Source organism: Microplitis demolitor, chromosome 4, assembly GCF_026212275.2.
Source record: "Microplitis demolitor isolate Queensland-Clemson2020A chromosome 4, iyMicDemo2.1a, whole genome shotgun sequence".
In the NCBI taxonomy this organism is placed as follows: Eukaryota; Metazoa; Arthropoda; class Insecta; order Hymenoptera; family Braconidae; genus Microplitis; species Microplitis demolitor.
Window position 1 is genome coordinate 21,320,605 of NC_068548.1, and position 22,340 is coordinate 21,342,944.

Here is a 22,340-nt window from a genome sequence, read left to right on the forward strand (position 1 = left end):
TTAGCGATTATTAAATAATTAAGCTTCGATACTGTTTATTATTTAACGGTTGTATAAAAAAATGTGATTGAATAAAATTTTTTCTATTAATTCATTCTTTATTTTATTAACTTAAAATAATTAATTATTTATCAATAATAATAATAATAATAGTAATAGTAATAATATTAAGGATCGAAATAATAATAATTAATAATAAAAATAAATAATATCATAAAAGTTACAATAAATAAATGTATTACTTGTCTACATAAACGTCTGGCTCGGTACATGCATGTGGGTAATAATAAATTTTTCTGTTTGTTTTTATAATTATTAATCATACACTCGACAATAGTCACATATAAACAACTTGGACCGTGCAAGAAAATATTAATTTATCGCTTTGAATAATATATAAAAAAGTGATATATAAATTCTTGTTTATATTTATATAAAAAATCGCGGTATTGATTGTTACCAATGCGGCAAAAAAAAACAAACATTGAATTATTGAGTAAAGTAAAAATAAAAAATACTTGGATTGTAATTGGAAAAAAATGCGTCTAATATTAATGTATATAAATTATATTCCACCGAGCAACATATTTATTTATATATTTATTAAAATTTCCATTTTAATCAGCACAAAGGCATGTCATTTATTGAATCATGAGCTCGCATTGACAATGTGGTAATGAGACAAAGCTCTATAATTATCATTGTTATTATTGTTTGTGATAATTTTGTTCTTATCCTTGAATAATATCAACCATCCAGTAAATTAATTCAGTAATTAATAAACTAAACAATAATTTAGATAATACAATACAATATTTACGGTACAAATTTATAGGATTCTATGGAAAACAGAGATTAAGTTTTTTTTTTTTTTATTTTAAATTAATTAATCAATCAATGATGATAATAATAATATATACTATATGTTTAATTTATAATTTAAATTTATAATTACGGGTTTTCGAAGACAGGGAAGCACCGAGGGACGGAAATAGAACTATCGGATAAGTGACTGGTGCGAGCAGCGAGCCGAGATTGCTGGACTATCAGCATTCATTAATATTATAAATCTAAATCTAAATATAAATATAAATATAATTATAATTGTAACATAATAATAATAGCGCTAATCTATCAATAATAGAATATAATATCATGCAACATAAAATAATATTACAAATAATTCCGCAACGTTCGATACAATATTGTTTTCATATTTTTTTTAATAACACGGACTAGATAACTTCAGCATCAAATTATCGCAGATAATTCTCTCTTTGTCATTATGTGTCTATGCGTATAATATATATATATATGTATATAAATATAAATGTAATGTATAACAATAATCTCGCTGCTCATACCCGTCTATTTTTGATTCCAAGTTCGATGAGACGTAAACACTGATACCTCAACTCTACTAAATGATAATTAATAATTTTAATAATAATAATAATTGTACAATATAATAATAAAGGCCTGAATTTAAATTAATTAATTTATTATTAGTATTCATTACAGGATTCTGTTAATTAATAACTCGACGAACAAATTTATGGATGTTATGCAAATTACAAAAAAATGGGCGATTATTTTTTTTTTTTTTATAATGATACTGAAGTTAGCAGACAATTAATAATTTTTAGATTTTTTTTTAAGGGCATTCTTAAACAGTGTCCGCCATTTTTTAAAAATATTCAATGACATTGAACTGTCATGACAGTACGAAAATTTTATTAATTAATTTTTAAAAATTAAAGCATTAATTTAAAAAAGGACAATTTCGAAATATAAATTTTTAAAAAAATTACTGACAGTTGTTGTCAATTAGGAATTAAACAAAATTTTGTAAATAAATTTTAGCTTAAAAAATTTGACATTCAAAATTATAAGACATGAAGATTTTACTGTAATTTATTTCTCAAATTTCGTTTGACTCCTAATTGTAAATAATTTTTTTTAAAAATCTATCGCGGCAAAATTGTAACTGTAATTTTTTAAAAATTATTTATCAAAATTTAAATACGGCCATGGAATATTTTGAGTGCGAATCTAGCAGACAGACAAATTTTTAATTATAAAAAAATAGAGTAAGTAATTAAAAAAAAATATTTATAAAAAATGCACTTTTTAATTTTTAAATTTTTTAAATGTGCATTTTTGAAAAATTTTTTAAAATTAATTATTGACTCTATTTATTTATAATTTTGTCTGATGTCTGCGACATTCACACTCATTGAATATTTTAAAAAAGTGCGGGCACTGCCCAATGCCCTTAACAATTTAATCAAAAAAAAAAAAAAAATAATAAAAAAAAAAAAAAAAAAAATGCACATGTAAAAAATTAAAAAAACTATAAGTGTAATTTTCTGAAATATTTTTTAAAATTTATCGCTTTTAGAAAAACCCAAAAATTATCATCGGCTAATTTCAGTATCATTTTTATTATTAATATCATTATTGTTGCTGAAATTTGTTTGTTTTCTTTATAACTATGTATATATATATACTCATATATTTGTTTTAATTTATTCGAAGACTTAGACTTATACATGTGATAATATTATTGCACTGTTCCCTGCAGTAAATAATTATAAACCGTCAGGAGGACCACATAATAATAAATCATATCAACATAGACTGCAACACTTGGATGGGTCTCCAAGATGAATATGACAAATGGCTGGTAAACCGACACAGCCATTGTTCATAACACTGTCTTGTACAAACTGAGCTAACCCAAGATTCTGATTTATGTCACCGTCACTGCCGCGATGCTGCTGCAGTAACAATTGCTGCTGTTGTTGATGATTTTGCTGGTGTTCTTTAGTTTCATTCCACTGGTGACGTTCCCGCCATTTATCCTCACTGGTTGCACAAAGTAATACAGACTTTGGTGAAGACGGGGAGACCCGCTCCCTTGAGATATTGCCACAAGAACGGGCTTTGTACAATTTACCTTTACCGAGAAAACCCGGCAACGGAACACACAATTTTTTGTGTACTGCAAAGTAACGTGTAAGAAGTCTTATTTTTCTATTTTTACAATCATTACTACCACCGACTCCACTACCACGTGTACTGTTAATCGATGAACTTTTGCTATTTTCTCTGTCAAAATTTAATACACCCCCATTTTGCTCACGTTTATTTTTATCCTCACGTATTATCTCGACAAATTTATCGTCTTTATTATTTTTTTTATTATCTTTAGAATTGTATCCTGGGGATTTGCTATCGACAGCTTGAGTTATGAGTCCCTTAGCGCTGAGATTCCAACTCTGTAAAAGTCGTGCTCCAAATCCTTTAGCTCGTTGTACTGTAGTCGCAGTAGTAGTTGTTATATAACTCGTATTTGTAGTTGTACTGGTACTTGTTGCAGTAGTAGAAGTACAAGTAGTAGTACAAGTTGCTAAACTATTTATTGAATTAGACATTGTTATTATTGCTGTTGTTGTTTCCGTTCCAACTATTGATTTAGAATTAATAATTGATAATGTAGAAGTTGAATTACAAGTTGATGTAATAACAGTTGTATTTCGATAGAGAGCATGACAAGCACTTGGTAATTCAGCTTCTTGTACTTCAGTAATACGGTTTAATGATTGACTTTCACGTAATCGTGTTTCACCGGCCCGCCGTCTGCCAGCTCGATGTCTGCGTCCAAAAGTCATTGCCTGAGATTCTGTACACCTTTGAACTTTACCACCGCTTGTTCCAGTTGTCGTCGTCGTCGTTGTCGACGTACTGTTTTCATTGCCATCATTGCGAGTATTACTTGACGCAGTATCATTTTGTACACCCTCGCCATTACCCAGACCACCACGAGCTCCACTACCTCCACTGCCACCAGGATCCTGAGAATCACTCGAGTCATCATGACTGTCTCGTCTAGAAGGCAATGGTTTACCCGAAGTCGCACCCAATTTGTGTGCACGTTTCTTTCTGCCCTCACTGTCATCATCACTCGCGTCGGAACTCGAGCAAGATGTCGTCCGGGTCTTATGAAATTTACTTCGCTTCTGTTCGTAACCAGTACGTCTTACAACGCGACTCTTAGATGAATTATCACCACCACCAGTGTCTGCTGTCGACTCCAGCGCGTCGCCATCCTCAAGAATTTCTTTCAATGCCAATTTTTCCGACTGTATTTCGCCAATTGATGATACTGCTGGTCCACCCGTCAACGGCATTGTCTTATACTTGAGCTGGAGATTACTGTCGCTGGTAAAAGTCTTTGGTGAACGAATTGGTGACGGGGCTGTCGATGACTCTGTTAATATGGTCGTAGTTATTGTTCCTAATTTACCAATACCAAAATTCTTCGAATTTTTCGATGGCGATACTGCTGTGATTGAATCATTTGCAGTGCGATGCTGTGAGCCCATTTTCCATTTGTTATTTGGCACAGGTACAGGAGTTTTCAAAGACTCTGCTGCTGACTTTGGTCTTTCATAATTACTGTAAATAGGGTTTTTATTAAATCCACTTACGGCTGTTATTGTTTCTGTTGACGTTGGCGCTGTTATTATTGTAGAAGATGAACAAATAGTTGAAGTTAATCCTGTTGTTGATGGCAGTCTGTTATTCATATTCTCCTCGGTTGTTATTTCATCCGGTGGATAAGACGGATCCTGCTGGACTTTAACGACAGTGAATGTATGACTCGGTGATGCTGAATCCTTTGGTTTTATTTCTTGTGTTTGAATGTTTTGTCTCAATGGCTGTTTGAGTACCGCGTGTTTTTCTGGCAGCTGAGCTAATCTTTCTTGCAATATGTGTGACAATTTACCCTCTGACCTGGAACCACGACGATTGAATGAACTTAGTGCTGAATTGCTGCCATGCTCATCGCGGCCTGAACATGAAGATACGTCGTCCTCATCTTCTTCCTCTTGGACGATACTGCATTTACGCGTCCGTGAATTCTGGAAACGAATATAACAGTCTGTTTCTCGTCGATGATCACTTAACTTGCTAGATAATAATTAGAGTTTCAAGATAGAAAAATTAAAAAGTTATTTGACGAGATGTTGAAGAACAAGATGCATTTAAAATTAAACTACATTACATTCTGCTTTTGGTTTTACAAAAATATTGAGCACTTTTTTTAAGTACACAAACGCTTGAGATAAATCTCATAAGCAATTTAAAATATTGATTATTTTTGATTAAGCTCTTTTTTAGTTTAAGTAATTGATAAATTTATTTTTAGTTTATCGAAATCCGAGATAAAGGAGCGTGTCACTACGTACCTGCGGTACGTCTCCGGGTGTTCTTGGTACAGATAGTAATGATTGATTCATACTACCCAAAGAATTCGGATCAACACGTAGGTCATTAACTGAGAGATCATTGTGGCGACTGTAATTAATAAAATATTTACTTTATATTGAATATTTAAATGGAGCTAATTAATTATAGAAGAAATTAATCAATACCGCGTGGTAACGTCCAGTTCTGTACGATCTTTTTGTACTTGTTCTTGTCGATGGGCACGTAATTTTCTCTCTGCCAGCAGGAAGTACGTTGCCGTGATATGGTTGTACTCATTTTTATCAAGAGCTCTGTGGAAACAAAATAATTAACATCACGTGGATAATTAACTTAAGATTAATGATGATCTCAGAGTGCTCCCACTTTTTTAAAATATTCAACGACATTGAACTGTCATAACAATATGAAAATTTTTATTGATTAATTTTAAAAAATTGAAGCATTAATTGAAAAAGAGAACGCAGTTGCAATTGTCGCAGAGATATAGATTTTTTTAAAAATACTGACAGCTGTCACACTAAAAAATTGGGAGTGAATTTGAAGTATGGATTTTAATTCGCTCGGAGTTCCGGAGTTTTTAAAAATCATCGAATATTTTTAAAAAGTAGGGGACACTGTTTGAGAACGCCCTTAGTTATAAATATTTAAATACTTGGGTATAAATTTGTTGCAAAAAATAATGAGATGTAGTCATTAAATAAACTCACTCTAAAATATCTTCTTTCGTAGCAATATTTCCATTGACCATTTTAGTAATTATAAGATTATGATGTTCCTCAGAAACCTGTTCTCTGGAGACGAGAGGTAGAGCATCAACGGGATCATCAGTCTCAATACCCAGCCAAGGATCGCTGGCAATTTGCTCAAGAGTCGCACGTCCCTCGGGTGCACGAACAAGCATTTTAGCAATAAGTCTCTTGCACTCGTCCGACACGTGCGAAGGAATTGAGTATTTACAGTCCATTATCATCGTTAATGTCTCGCTATCATTGGCTTCTTGAAAAGGCGCTTGCCCACAGACCAGCATATAAAGAATAACACCAAGTGACCAGACATCAACAGCTGGTGCATCGTAGCTGTCACCGAGAAGAATTTCCGGTGCTGAATAGGCCAGCGAGCCGCACGATGTCTCTAATTTCTGTCCAGGACAAAATCGATTACTGAAACCAAAGTCCGTCAGTTTAACGGTACCGATTTTCTCAAAAAAAACGACATTCTCGGGTTTCAAGTCTCTGTGGACCACATGAAGCCGGTGACAGTATGATATGGCTCTAACTATTTGACGGAAGTAAGTCCGTGCCACCTGAAAAAACGAAAAAAACGTTACGTTTTAGTTAATTAAATATTTAAATACTCGCTAATTGATTGTTTTAATTGACAGTTAATTTACGTTTCTATTATTACTATTTACTATTTTAAATCAAAATATTCGAAGCATAAAATGTCCCTTAATTAAATGATTTTAATTAAAATATAAATGAAATTACTATTACAAGTTAAATAAATATACATGCAAAATATTTAATATTTTTAAAAATTAATTTAGCAAAAGTCAGTAAAAAATATTAATTAAATATTTATATTACGGCAAAGGAGAACTTGAAAGATGAAAGAAACCTCTTGTAAATAAAATTTCACATTTATTTAAACTGCGCGGCTAACAAATTTAAAGTACACTTGAATAAATTAAAATTTTTAAACAATTATCCGTTTGGTTTCTTTGAAAATTAAATAAAAATTTCATTTAATTATTAATTTAAATAACAATAATAATATCGATTTCAGTAATGAAAATAATTTCCGCAAGATTGAATAAATAATTAATGGAATATAATTTAATTAACGGACAGTATATTTAAAGTAAAATTGAATCAATACTTAAATTTAAGTGGGATTATAATTTAATATGTACGTTAAATGTGAATGTTTTATTCACGAATGCTCGTAGTTAAGACTATGACATTTGCTATATATATGATAGTAATATCTCTCCTTAATACTTTACCTCTTCACTTAATCCACTATCATGGCGCATTATATAATCATAGAGATCTCCACCATCTCCAAGCTCCAAGATGAGGTAGAGCTTTGTCTGGGTGTCTATTACTTCATAAAGCCTTACTACATTAGGATGCTGCACCAGTTTCATGCATCTCACCTGTAATTGAATGTAGAATTTATAAATAAATGAAAAAAAAAAAAAGTTTGTAAAATACATGATAGAAGATCAATATATAGGCTTTTGCGCTTAGCAAACCTCGACCTCGATCTCATAAATTTACTGCGTATTTTATATTGCGTGATATTAGACTGATTCAAAAAAATAGAATTTTTTATTTGTTGAAACCTTCTGTTAAATAATTGCCGGGTGAAATAAGGCACTTGTTAAAAAACGAGTTCTTGATATTAATATTCAGAGGCCGCTCATCGTAATTTATATTTTCCATTTAAATAACATGGGAAAAAGTAAGTTTTAAGTTTTTAATTTTATGACTCGGCAATGGCTCATTGTACAGATAAGCTCAGGATATATTTGTGAATGGAATTGAGCTCTACAAAAAAAGTGTTTTTTCATTTTTTTTTACAAATTCATCTGTTCAGAAGTTATTGGAGCTTGAATTCAAATTTATAGTAAATTTCGAGATCTTTTTACTTTTCCGGCGAAACTATCAGACTTATGACAAAATTTCATAAGATATTTTTTGTAGACAATTTTATGCTCTACAAATTACCTCTGATAAAGTTTTTTAAAATTCCGCACTGTTTCCTAGATATTTTAATTTTAATGCCAAGCTCTCAAAATCAATCAGAACACTACTTTTTTAAGAGCTTGACATTAAAATGCAAATATCTAGAAAACAATGCGGAATTTCAAAAAATTTTATCAAAGGTAAATTGTAGAGCATAAAATTGTCTACAAAAAATATCTTATGAAATTTTGTCATAAGTCTGATAGTTTCGCCGGGAAAGTAAGGAGATCTCGAAATTTACTGTAAATTTGACTTCAAGCTCCAATAACTTTTGTTATCTCCATTTTATTTAAATGGAAAATAAAAAATTGCGATGAGCGGTCTTCTAAATATTAATATTAAGAGCTCATCTTTTGACAGACATTTTATTTTACCTCCCGGCAATTATTTAATAGAAGGTTTCGATAAAAAAAAGTAGTTGATTTTTTAAAATCAGTCTAGTATATACGTAAATATATATAAGCAGCACAAGCAGATAATATTTTTCTCGATTTTCTTGTCTACAAAAATTTATATTTTTTACCTCTTGGAATAAATGCGCTCGGGAAACCTCATCCAGCTTACTCTTATCGATAACCTTGACCGCCACCTTCTCCCCGGTGAAGACATGCCTTGCGAGTTTAACCACAGCGAAATGACCTCGCCCAAGGGTCTCCTCCAAGTCATATAATCCAGCGATTTTCCCGTCATAGTTGCTGTGACCCAGTCTCCGATGCATCGCGTTGCTGTAACATTATTCATTGCAGTTTATTAACCCCATATTATTATTTTCATTAAAAAAGTAAATTGATATTTCATTCAATTTTATTTTTTTCATTACTATTATTTAACAAATTGAGAAAATATAAAATTAAATAAAAAAGTAAATTAACAAATAAAAATGTACGAGTTGAGAATCGATTGACGTCGAGGACTTTCGTGTAATAGAGGAAGAAATTGAAATGGAAATGAGTAGAGAATCACGGACATTGCAAATTAAACAGGAAAATAGGTAACTGTGATCTAGTGATGATAATAATAATAATCATGATAGTAATGATGGGACTCATGACAATCCCAAGGGAAATTTTCTGGCACAAAGAAATGGACGTCGAACAATAGCCATGGGAATTATTTTACATTTTTGAATTATGTAGTAAATGTTAAAACCTGTCATACTAATTTCAATGCTAATTGTCATTGTCATTTCATAAAATGTCGAGATACAATTTTTTTTTTATAATTATAATGTCATTCATTTTTTTTTTATTTATTTACTTCCACATAAGGTAAGAGCCCCTATACCCGCTCACTTTTCATTGGAGTGAGATTAAATCACCCAATATAAATTAATAAATAAAATGAAAAACCAAATTTTTTTTTATACTTATTTTTTGAAGTTTCGAGTATTAGAATAAAATTTAAGTTTGAAGAATAATGTTGATAATTAATTATTATTAATTTTTTAAATAAGGTCCTTGAGTGTACCCATAGTCGCTCACTAAAAGTTGTCATGTACCATTACTCGATCAACACATGGCCCTATAGTCGCTCAAAGACAATATCAATTAAACTATGATAAGTTTATTGATTTGGAAAATAATTTATAAATTATACTACTGTATTCTTTCATAATATAAAATTTCATGAATTTTAAAAATGTATTTAATAAGATATAGTTATAACAATTCTTAAAAAATTTGACGTAACTTAAATTTAATCTAACGAATGAACGTTAAAGTAAAAAATGCCCGGCTGAGCGCGATTTTTAAAACAGTCATTTAATTTAAATTTATAATCTATTATAAAATAATTTGATACATGATATTTTAATATATTTAGATTCACAAATAATTATTTATCAATAACAATATTTTAAGTTGTATTTTTTTTTATAAAAATTATAAAAAAACGACTTAAACAGTCAAAGTGAGCGACTAATGGTACTAAGCGGGTACAGGGGCTTTTACCTTAATTTAAAAAAAATCCCATATCGATTTTGTGTCGCTGTCATAAATATTTACAGCGAAAATAAACGAGGTATTATTTATTACTATCATTAGACAGTGGTCTTAAAGTACCGCCACCTTCCGGTATCGCGTAATGAGCAGAGTAGTAAAAACGAGTAGGTCAACTGGTGCTGGTATTGACCCGCGAGCTTTCCCTCAATATCGTCGTTGGCTCAAGTCTTGATTTTATTTATAAAAATCACTATGATTAAATAAATCCTACCGGTAATGTCATCACTGCCTCAATAACAATAATATTTACGTCCTCCAATTGACGCGTTAATAATAAATGCGACTGCGGGTCTTCGATAATTAAAACAAATTAATCACAACTACCAACAGTATTCTTGTTTGGTTTCGCATAAAAAACTTGAACCAGTTATTAATTATAATTAAGCAAAAAAATGATTGAATAATTAAATGTAGAATCTATAAATCTATGGCATACCATCTTGTTTAGCGTACATACAATAATGATAATGTAGTGAAAATTTCGACATGCTTTCTACATTTAGTAATAATTCCTTCTGAGAAAATTAACAACACGAAAAGTAGTTAAGCAAATAAAGAATAAAAACAAAGCAATTTATCAAATGATAGTTTGTTTATAATAAAAGTAATTAAAAATAAGTTAAGTCGTAAGAATATCGACTCGGTTTTTAAAACTCTCTCTCTTTCGTCTGTCTGTTCGTAACCGTATCTCCATCTATCACATCATGCATGTTCTCCTTTTTCGTTTTCTGTCCTTGTTGTCCCTACTATAGAGTGTAAATACAGTATCAGTAACTACTATAAAGTACAGTAGTAACAACTACAGTATTTTACTCGGAAGTAAAGTGCTGGTGCCTGGGAGGCAAATTTATGCCAAGACGGGACCGGGTGCCAGAGTGCTAGAGTGCAACTGGGGTCGACGAGGGTTCGGTCGAGGCCACTAACCCAATACAACAACTCTCTCTCTCTTTCTCTTCTTATATATATATATTAATTTAACTACACACAAGCATATCATTCAGAATATCAATCGTCTCGGTTACTTTGATATTATCATCATCATCAGTATTCACTATGACAATCATATTAAAATCTCATTCTCTATAAATTGGATCCCCTTAGTATAGACTTCGCTCCATTAAATTACGTCCATCTCTAAATGTAATATAAACTCAATGAATAAATTAATATCCAAATAACAATAATAATTACTATTACGATAATTACTATTACAATTGAATTAACATCGCAATAATTTATCACTGATTACTGGGTATTTATGAATTTAGGAACACCCGTCAAAATTATATGACACACGGTCGATGTTTGCGCAGATAATTAAACATCTATGAAGGTATTTACCCACAACCGAATTGCATAGAGGCTCCAATAAATTTCCCAGAGGGTTGTGTTAAAATACTACCGTGTCCTATGCCCTATATAACAATACCACTACTATTACAATTACACAGATATCAACAAGAGCATAATGTCAACGCGTGGGTTGATGATACGCCAATTAACCCTAATGAACTGAAGAAAATAAAAAATATAAATAATAATAATAAAAAAAAAATGTTAATAAATAAATATGTACCTCTACTGCTAGGTCAATCTTCCCAGTAATTTCTGCTTCCACTGACGTCCTGAATTATTTGTACTCGGTCTCGTCATTTGTATAAATTAGACATTTCCTCGTGGCTCGTTGAGCTTTTTTTTGTTTACCAGTTGACTTGCCGCGTTTTAAATTTCTTCAAGACAGTAAAAAACAAATAAATAAAAGTACTTTCCTTGTGTAACCTTTATTGTAAATTAAAGCCCGTATAATTTATGCAGGTACACGATTAACGAGGTCACACACACTGACCTGCACGCACCGGGAATTCCGCTATGCACTGATGATGCTTACGGTTTCGTATAGAAAATAATAAAAATAACAAAAGAAAAAAATAAATAAAGAGAACTGTAACTGTTGTAAGTGTTGATGTTGTGGTGAATAAATAAAAAGTAATTTAAATTGAATGAAAATAGCTTTTAAATGTTTTGTTGGTTGAATTGCCGTTCATAAACTGGTATATAAATTAACAATTGTTATTGATAGCTCATGTTAACTATTCAGCTGTCGTTGTTGCTGTTGATGTTGATGCTGATATTGATGTTATTGTTATTACTATTATTATTATTATTATTGTAACTGATCATGTATCAATTGTTGTATTATTTTACAAATAAACACGACTTTCGTCACGTCATTTATTACTTTAGATCTCTTGGTATAATTTCCTTGCCCCACCCAGCCACTTAACGTGATTTTTTTTTGTCATTAAATAATAATTATTATTCAATGTCTTGTAGAGAGCCACTGAAGTTTAACTCAGCTTATTCACCTTAAATTAATCAACAGTTAAACCAATAAATTCACCAGCACTTGAAAGAAAGTCAACTAGAACAAAAACATAAAAAAAGCTTGTAAATAAATAAAACTGGATAAAAAATAACCGACACTATTTTGAAATTTTTTATATCACTCACCGTCAACTTGTCGCTGAGATTTTTTTTTTTATTGCTTTTTTCGACAGTACAATTGTGCTGTGTCCTTGTTGATCATCTTCAGAATAATCACAAGTGACGCTGTCTCAGTGAGTTTGCCAGTAACAGCAAGTACACGCACGTCTAATTTATGTACTAAATATCTATATATTTTTATTTAAAATATGGTTTTTCGTCGAGTAGATTAGATAAGAGCACTTGAGGAATTGATCAAGTAACGCACTCACACTGCAACTAGCCGACGACAGTTAATTTTTCTCAACAGAAGTGGATTTAGCAAATAGTGATGAGAGTGCTGCCAAGACCAGAGAGTGACTCGGAAAAGCTAAGAAAATTCAATCGTTCAAAGAGAAGACGAGACATTTTAGTTTAGTTTTATGTCAGCGTCCATCTTTCGGTTGAAATAAATAACATTTACTGTTTTGATATTACCAGCATTTTAAACGCCTGTTTAAAAAAATTATTAACTATCTGTTGATAAGCTAGAGTTTTTTAAATTATAAATGTCATCTGGCAGATTGCCCGCTATTAGTCGCTTTTAAAAAAAAAATAATTACGCGCGTGCGCAGATGTAAGTGCGCACTGTAGGTGGATTCTGAAATGTGCTGCGAGCAGCTGAAACGTAACACATTTCGGAATGCTCCCTTATTAATTATTCTTATTATTTACGCGGTAAATTTAAATATCTGAAAAATAATTCATTAAAAATTGGAGATAAATTAAAAATCGTATGTCAAAATAAAATGGTGGCAGAATATGATAGAAAAATATTAAAAAAAAACACACGCAAGTGTGCGAAGGGTGTCCTAATACATGTGGAGATTTAAATTAAATTACTCCAAGTACATTGTAGCTAAAAAAAAAGTCACTTAACTGCTGTTTCTTCACTAGACGATGCCAGATGATTTTGCTCAGGAACTTGGAAGATATCAGCATCAGCAATTCGCAACACTTTACACTAGCACTGAACACTGAATACTTGACTACACCATAGATACTTTGCACAATTTAAATTAACAAAAGATAAATTTCACTGTCACTGCACAATTTTACACGACTTAACTGCAATACTGTGTTTCGATTTAAACGTAAAGGATCTGGACTACTACTGCTGAGCTGCAGCGCCGCGCATTTCAAAATGCACTCTTATTAATTATTCTTATTACTTGTGCGGTAAGTTTAAATTTTTGAGAAATAAATTATTAGAAATTGGAAAAAAATTTTAAATTGTACGTCAAAATAAAATAGCGGCAGAATATGTGAGAAAAAATTTTAAATATTAAAAAAAAAAACACTTGAGTGTTTGAACAAACCTTGGTGGCGAAATAATGTGCAGAAGGGTATCCTAACACACTTGGAGATTTGAATTAAATTGCTCCAAGTGTATAACAGCTAAAAAACGTCACTTAACTGCTATTTCCCACCAGACGATGCCAGATGATTTTGCTCAGGAACTAGGAAGTCATCAGCATCAGCCATCAGCAACACTTTACACTAGCACTGAACAGAACACTTAACTGCACTACACATTTTACACAATTTAAATATTGCAAACACTGCACATCTTAATTATACAATCACTACGAGCGATAAATTTTATGGATAGTTCCACAAATTAACGGCAATACTGTGTCTCAATTCAAACATAAAGAACAAAGAAGGATCTGGACTAGTACTGCCATTCTCGATGATACTGACTGACGCTATCGAACCGTCAGTTAATACAAAGCAATCGATTTTACGATTCATCGACTGCCCCCACTTTCGCACAAATTTGAACGTTGAAAACAGCAACGCCCAGTGGCGCCAACTTGGCGCGAAATTTCAAAATTGAAATTTAATCATTTTATTAAAAATTATTTGTCACACTGTAAGCGAAGCACCGGCATTAACGTGCATAAATTTGAACTGATAAACTTCAATATCATCATGGCAGTAAAATGTCATTAAATAATTTTAAATAGTGGGAGCTATTTTTTGAGAATACCCTTAATTATCTTGTAAAATAAAATGTAATTCGGTCATTATTTATATTACTTAATAATATGGGATATTAAAAAAAATTCAAATATATATTTAAATATATTTTATTTAAAAGCATTACACAACATCGCACTAAACAAAAATCTATTAAGTTATTAGTGTTTTTTTTTATCCACCACCCAATGATCAACAAATTATTTATCTCTTTTTACTTAATATATTTAATATATATATTCTCTCACTCTTTAAATTTTCTATTCTCTTTGATGAATAATTGAATAATCTTGGTCTTCATTCGTAGTGACTAGGCTAAGTGAAATATAATTAATGCGATTAATGAATATTTATATAAATCACTTTTTAGATTAATTAAACATAGCAAAATAACTATAATAATAATAATAATAATAATAATAATAATAATAATAATACATAAATATAAAATTAATAATTGATTAAAATTTTATAAATCATTAACATATATAATTATTATCAATTCACTTTAATGCAATAGCATTTGTCGGCAGTAATTTATTAATTTTTAAAGTTCAATTAAAGATTATCATTTTTATTTTATATCGAATTTTTTAATATACCGATTATTAAATTATTAATTACAATAAATATAATGATAATAAGCTAATAGCAATAAAAAACGTTTAATAATATATGTAATTATTAAAATAATTAATAATGTAATATAGCAAAATTCATTAAGAGGAAAATCGAACAGTTTAAATTCATCACTTATTTTCTAATTACATTTGACATTTATTATATATAAGGATTTGGACAAACAACTACACAATTATAACGGTTATATATTTCAGCGGTGTTCAATTCATTACGTATATTTTTTAATTTCATTCTTTATTAATATTTATATATATATATTTATTATTTTGTATATTAACTCAATATGAATTTTAATTTAAAGCCAAGATCTAAGAGTACACTCCAGTTTTTCTTTACAGAAATTTTTTTTCTCATTCCAACATTAGTATTCATTCATTTAAATATTTCTTTTCATATGCGTTACAGAAATATATATATATATATTATATGTATTTACATGTAGATATGATAATTATATTTCAGTTCATAAAGTAAAAAGTTATTTCGTCAATTAAAAAATAATAAACGATGGTGAGAACACAGCATTGGTTTGTTACGATGTGTAAATAGTGCCAAGTGTTAGTACACTTTAAGTAAAAAAAAAGTTATAACAACTTATATAGTAATAACAATAATAATAGAGCTACCAAAAGCACCTAGAGGCATCACAAAACACAAAATACTACTAGCTAGATAATTAATTGTCTTCAAGACCAATTAGTCATCGGTAATAATAATAATATTTAAAAAATTATAAAAAGAAAAAAACGCGGTAAATTTAAATTTTATTCTTGGAAGAGATCTTCAATGGACGTTAAATTATTAGATAAAATATGTTTCGTAAGACAGTCGTTTGACGAGCATGTCTATTATAATAATTAAAAATTGTATACATTCGTCGTGATTTCGATGATTAATTAATTCATTAGTTATGTAATTATAATCAATTATAAATATTTTATTTTCGCGGACGTATAATTATTTTACCAGACTTTCTATAATAATTAAACTCTGTATTTTCCACAAAATAAATATTATTTGTATTTATATGTATATATATATTATACTATTTCATTTTTCTATAGCGCAAATGTCAAAAATTATTACGAAATTTTGACTTTTAATACTTTAAAGAGCAAATTACAATAAAAGTTTATTTATTTAACGGCCAACAATAGATATTTCTAGAGACTGAATTCACTATCATTTAAAATATATACATATATATGCATATATCATAAATAAATAAATATATATATATATATGCACATATATTTACTTATTTTTTTATATAATTTTTCCATCTCTTATGATCATAATCATTAATTAATTTTAATTATAATTATTCTCACAGAGAGAAGAACTTGAGAAAAGTTTGCGGTGGTATTGGAACATGAAGAGATGATTGATCGACATCAGCGAGTTTTTCTTGAAAAGCTGGATCTTGGTCAGCAATACAAGGATGACCAAGTGATCGCCAAAAGAGACAGCGACAATTCCGACAGAGTTGAATCATTTCCGCGTACTCTTCACGCAATCCGAAAGACCTGTGCATCCAGCAGAAAAAAAAATTAATTCACTTGCAATAAATAACTCAGGCAATTAAAAAGTATAATTTATCATCAATTCATCATATTCTTATCCGTATATTTAATCGCAGGTAAAATTAGACTTGTTTTCGATCAAAGATCGTTCGGTAATCTAGTCGTTGATCTTAAAACATGATGGAGTAATTAAATTTATTTATTGATAAAAGATAACAGTAAAAATTGTTTTTTATTTTTTATACCTTCGTGCAATAGTGAATAATGTCTTCCAATCTTTTCCCGGGTTGTTTTGCATGGTCGTGGCTATTTGCTGAGGAGTAAAGTGATACTGAGCAAGCTCTCGCCAAATTCTTTGTTCCTGTGCGAGTGCTGCCAGATGCTCACAAGCTTCTGACGAAGCCTCGATGTCTCGTGGATCACTCAAACGTAAAAGAACTTCGCGTCTGCATTCTGCTGGAAGATCAGACCACTGCGGATGCTGCTCTTCATCAGGCTAAAAAATCACATCAATCATAATCATTACTGCCGATATTAATTAACTATAGACATATTGTGACACCAGTGCACAGCAAAGCTCACCTGAGTGATCGTGATGGATGAAGCTATTTGCAATATTCTATCCAAAGCAGCCTTGTGTTTCTCCCAGAGGACAACTGAACCCAGAGGTCGTCCGCCCCAGCAGCAGCTAGCGCTGAAAGCCCTGACACGTTCAATCAGTCTACGAAGTCTTCCTGTTTGCTGTTGCGAACAAGAAACCTCCAGAGTAACTTCTTCCAGCATATTGAACAGCACACGCTGAGCGCATCCACTGAGACCACCCATTGTGTGGCTGACCAACAGATCCAACAGCCGCACGATGTAGTTGAAACGTCGGCAATCATGAACCGCTGACAAAAAGTCCAGTCTCTTGAGTGCATCACTCAGTCCGTTGAATCCGGCGATCTACAAATTTAGAACATAAGAATAATTGCCATTGGTTTGCTCGCGCATGTCCATCCCATCTTTTTTTCTCTAATGCTCTTGTCTGCTTGTTATTTTACTTTATTATTACTATATGTTTTTTTTTTTTCTGTTTGAAAGAGAAAATCCGAGGGTATGCGTTGTGCGCGTGTGCATTTAAATGGGAAATCAACTATATTCACTTTCGTATCTATTTTAAATCTCGAGTTTCCTCTTGTCGCACATTTTTAATCCTCGTTATCCTGGCTGTTTGTTAAGCCAGAATAAGTTAAATATAGAATTCACGCCGGAAGAGTCACTCACCTCACGTGTACACTTCAGGGTAATGTGACAGTGAGGTTGGACGGCATTTTCTGAAAACACACAGGAAAAAGGGGAAAATTTTTGAATATTATTTATTTTACTTGATGTATGTTTTTTGTCAGCTTAAAAAAAAATTTTTTCAAGTGTTTCCGACCGGAACTTACCTATTTTCTTCTCTTTTTCTTTTTCCTTCTCACGAGCTTTGTCTCCATCTTTCTCGGTTCTGAAAAACCAGAAAAAAACGTATTATTATAACTTTTACGCAGTACATATTTACGAACATTTTTTATTTTAAATACTTCCAGCTCAGACGTTTTACTAAAACGCTTTTAAAGAAACGATAGAAAATTATAAACGTCTTTCAAATTATTTGCTCATCCAATTAATTTATTTTTTTTTTAGCAATTAAAAAATTTAAAAGTTTTAATTAATAGTTCAAAGAAACCTCAGAATTTAAGTAAGAAAAAATTCATGTTTAAATTATCCCACGCAAAAAAAAAATAATTTACATATTTGAATAAAAACCATAGACATTACAAAGTACAGAGCGAGTCATGAAAATCATGGTCATGTTTTTATTATATATTTTTTTAATTCTACAAAAAAAAATGACATCATTATTCTGGTTCATTGACTGGTTTACCCACGCGTGATCTGCGTGAACAACAAATCAATGAGCTGATGATCAATTTTCATTAAAGCTCACTTTGATCTGTTAATACAAAACCCAAGATTACAATTTATTACTTTATAGAAGTAATTATTTTTATTAATATTTTATTTTGTCGTCCAGGTCTATAAAATTCGTATTCTCAATGTCAAATTATTATAGCGGAAGGGAACCTCGCAAAAGGTCACTAACTATCGAGGATGACCTTGGTTACTTCACTTACAGTTAACTCTAGGGAACCCCAAAGCATTTAAGTAGTTTAGTAGAGTATATATAATATATAGTATATTATAAATTATTACTTATGCCATAGCATGCACACCAACACTAATTTGTGCATTTGAAATTATGCAACAACGAACGCTGACATTATCCGTCACGACTCAATGATTTGTTTTGTCACAATTATTTGCATATGCGATTACATTGAGAATCAATGGAGGAAAATAAAATTTTTAAAAAATACACTGACATGTATACAATTTTGCGGTTTCGTAGGTGGGATATTGCGCCATACGTGATACATTTAACATATGTAATATACGCAGTAAGCCGAGGAATAAATATATAAAATAAATAGTAAAGAATGAGGAAAAATCTAAAGGTACAAGGAGTAATCCTAGAACTAGTACAAAGCAAATTGTAGGCCATGGCCTACTTTTTAATTTTAGGTCAAACCGATATCGGGCATCTCTCTTTGCTTTACATCAAGAAAATCGACAGCTAGTCGTCCAAGGTTCTGTCCCTCATCTTTCCCTTGTCTGTATTATTTTACTTCCATTATTATATTAAATAATAATGATAAAAGAAACCATCAATCGATTAATAATAACATTAATGTATACACGTGTCGCCAGACCATAACGTGTTTATTTTTATTATTATTACTCTCTGTTTACTCGGTATACGAAGTGATTTTTTTTTAAACTCCGGAACTCCGAGTGATGGAGTGAATTCGGATTTAAATAAAATCTGTAATCACTCCGAAATTACTCCCAATTTTTCACAGTCTACAATATGATTAGTAACAAAAAAAAATATCATACGCCCTTTTAGTTTTAAACTGCAGATATTTGTCTGATATAAGACTAATTTATTTTAATATTCCTTAACACTGAGGTTTAATAACCTCTCCTCTTCTTCTATAACAAATGTCTAAGTTCAAAATATATATGTATGTGTGCAATATGAAGAAAAACATCTTGCCCTGCATATATTTGGAACATAGACCTCAATCTCTCGTTGACCCAAGTACCTAAGGTCATAAAATTTCATCCATACTGTATTCTTTTCCTCAAGTCAACATATACATATGTTTAATAATATATATAGAACAATATTTCGAACAAAATATAGTACAATAAATATTAAATAAAATATATATTAGAATAGAGATGAATTTTTGTATAAAGAATCCAGCAGATGACAACTGGAATATTTTTACTACCTTTTAGAGTATATCATTAAAAAAATCTCATGATATTTTATCATAAATAATACGCGAGAAATTTAACTTTAGAAATTACTAGTTTGTACATGACTCCTTTATTTTTTTTATTATTTTACCTCAAGGCTAATAAACGTTCAACGAGATAGAAACGAATCTTGGTAGTCATTTCTCGGTTGTGAAAGCGTGACGAAACAACAACAAAAAAATAATAATCGTAATAATTGCCATTTGTTTTATTTACAAACAGCTCGTATGTAATTGTCTGGACTGCTGGACTCTGGTGTATAATTTACCTGACGGTCAAGTGCGGCTGTAGTTATAAATAAGTCAATAATTAATCTATTAAATAATTTAAATAAAGAGAGTACAGAGTTGTTGCAGTGAAGGGGAGAGTAATTGATCGATCTGACAGTTTACGCGCATTATTATTATAATAATGTATCAAAGGAAAGTTTACTCACGTTTAAACAAATACATACTTTACTTATGTATATGTGTATTTTTATTAATCTTTATATATTTATATGCATGTATGTATGTATGTATATATATATATATATATATCGATGTACAGTAATTTAAATATTAGACTTTTCTTTTTTCTCCTCTTTATATTCACAAGCTGCTACAATATTAAATAAATTAAGTATCAATACATATTGCAATATGTATATATATACGAATGAAGAATATCATATATATAAATACGCGCAATATTTAGCGATGTTTTTGGAACGTATACAACTAACTGCGTCAGCCTAGACTGGAACAAAGGAATCAAATAATTTTTTAATTTAAATTGAAATTACGACACGACAAAACTGCAATACTGTAACTCGCTGCAGGCCGTATTTAAATTTCCTTTATCTATAAATAAATTATATTAAAACGTTAAGATAAATGTGGAGGTGGATATGAACAAGAAAGAAGGAGGAAAAAGATGTAAACATTACGAGTTAGTAAACAAAGATGTCGACGATCGATTCAACAGCTGTATGCTGATATGCTGGAGTATGTAAGCCAGTACTTAGTGGAAGACAAAGAAATTGTATTGTAATTTAAAATCATGTTTATCGTGTACTTACATATTATTTATTTAAGTTTTTTAAATTTAAATATCATTACGTACCGTATTAGTAATGACAGGGTTTTATTGTTAGCGCACTCGAGAATTTTTTTCTTCTCCCATCCCTCGACGGTTTTAACCCATTCTTCACCAGGACTACGCCAGTCCTTGGAGATGAACGGCATAGTAATGGATTTATTACTTTATCACAAGAGCCGTAATGAGCTCTTGGAGTTGAAGGCTGCACCGAGTTGATTTTATTTTTTTTAAACCTGTCAGCAACTCCAGTCTTACAAACTCTGACAGCCAATTTTTAAACTGAAGCAAAATTAAAGTATTAAATTATCAAATACTTGACACCAAAGCTGGTTGGAATTTTAAAAAAATGAAAACCGGTCAACACGAATAAAAATGAATATTTGTAAATTTAACTGGAGAAACTGTCACTGCAGTTATGATATTTTTATGGCTGTCGAGTGTCTCTTGTGCATCACTCAGGGCTCAGGGTGTTCCAGCTTTGGTGTATGTTCTCACAAGTCTCGCGGGTCGCGGGCACTCCACAACTAAAAACAGTCTGCTCGGTATCTGGTATTGGAAGACTTGAAACTCTGTTGATATGGTACGCGCATGGCTTGCTGCTGTGACGTCACATCAGCTGGCTAGGTCGTGTTGTCTTTTCTCCAGTACTGTCAGTTGTTTAGCGCGCCATTATTTTAAATTTTTATATATTTTAACACTCCTAAAATTAGTACATAAAATTACAACGGGTGTGAACGTAGCAGACATGAGACAAATGATAAATTTTAAATAAATAAATAAATTAATTAATTAAAATAATGAAATTTAAAAAAAAGCGTGTACTGATATTGTGTTTTTCTAAATACGCATTTTAAAATTTTTACTCTTCTTACATTTTATTTTTTTATTTTAATAAAATTAAAAAATTGCCAACTGTCAGCTACATTCACACTCATAAAATTACATATTTTATTTTGAATAAATATAAGTTTTATTTGGTGTATGGATTTTATCATGTGTGATTTGAAAAATAATAAGTTTTTTTAAAAATAATAAACATAAAAAAAATATATAAAAAATTGCAAAAATTGTTCATTGTCTGCTAACTTCAGAATCATGAGATTTTTTTTAAATCTCAGATCAATAAAGTTTTGGATTTTAAAACTGTCACA

General features: G+C 30.6%; 2 protein-coding genes across 2 annotated transcripts; both read right to left on the reverse strand.

The window, feature by feature from the left end:
• Positions 1–72: 72 nt before the first annotated feature.
• Positions 73–12,958, reverse strand: LOC103578138 (serine/threonine-protein kinase par-1). The gene is made up of 8 exons (XM_008559106.3): positions 12,539–12,958; positions 11,604–12,449; positions 8,551–8,752; positions 7,283–7,435; positions 5,985–6,580; positions 5,442–5,567; positions 5,256–5,364; positions 73–4,928 (listed from the first exon to the last, which is right to left on the reverse strand). Exons 3-8 carry the CDS (start codon positions 8,743–8,745, stop codon positions 2,631–2,633), a joined length of 3,477 nt encoding a protein of 1,158 aa, XP_008557328.3. The 5' UTR covers positions 8,746–8,752; positions 11,604–12,449; positions 12,539–12,958; the 3' UTR covers positions 73–2,630.
• A 1,669-nt stretch (positions 12,959–14,627) lies between these two features.
• On the reverse strand, positions 14,628–21,737 carry LOC103578137 (F-box only protein 25). The gene is made up of 6 exons (XM_008559103.3): positions 21,214–21,737; positions 18,129–18,187; positions 17,965–18,014; positions 17,281–17,643; positions 16,944–17,194; positions 14,628–16,701 (listed from the first exon to the last, which is right to left on the reverse strand). The coding sequence occupies exons 1-6, from the start codon at positions 21,333–21,335 to the stop codon at positions 16,503–16,505; spliced, it is 1,044 nt and encodes a 347-aa protein (XP_008557325.1). The 5' UTR covers positions 21,336–21,737; the 3' UTR covers positions 14,628–16,502.
• Between the last annotated feature and the right edge of the window lie 603 nt (positions 21,738–22,340).

What these genes read in the sequence shown, in the direction of transcription:
- LOC103578138 (XM_008559106.3), bottom strand. Translation starts at nt 8,745, where the DNA reads ATGCATCGGAGACTGGGTCACAGCAACTATGACGGGAAAATCGCTGGA. An exon ending in GAGCGCATTTATTCCAAGAG is followed by an intron (nt 7,436 to 8,550) that starts GTAAAAAATATA and finishes ATTCAATTACAG; the next exon opens with GTGAGATGCATGAAACTGGT. An exon ending in ATAGTGGATTAAGTGAAGAG is followed by an intron (nt 6,581 to 7,282) that starts GTAAAGTATTAA and finishes TCGTTTTTTCAG; the next exon opens with GTGGCACGGACTTACTTCCG.
- LOC103578137 (XM_008559103.3), bottom strand. Translation starts at nt 21,335, where the DNA reads ATGCCGTTCATCTCCAAGGACTGGCGTAGTCCTGGTGAAGAATGGGTT. An exon ending in AGAAAAAGAGAAGAAAATAG is followed by an intron (nt 18,015 to 18,128) that starts GTAAGTTCCGGT and finishes GTGTGTTTTCAG; the next exon opens with AAAATGCCGTCCAACCTCAC. An exon ending in CATCCATCACGATCACTCAG is followed by an intron (nt 17,195 to 17,280) that starts GTGAGCTTTGCT and finishes GTGATTTTTTAG; the next exon opens with CCTGATGAAGAGCAGCATCC.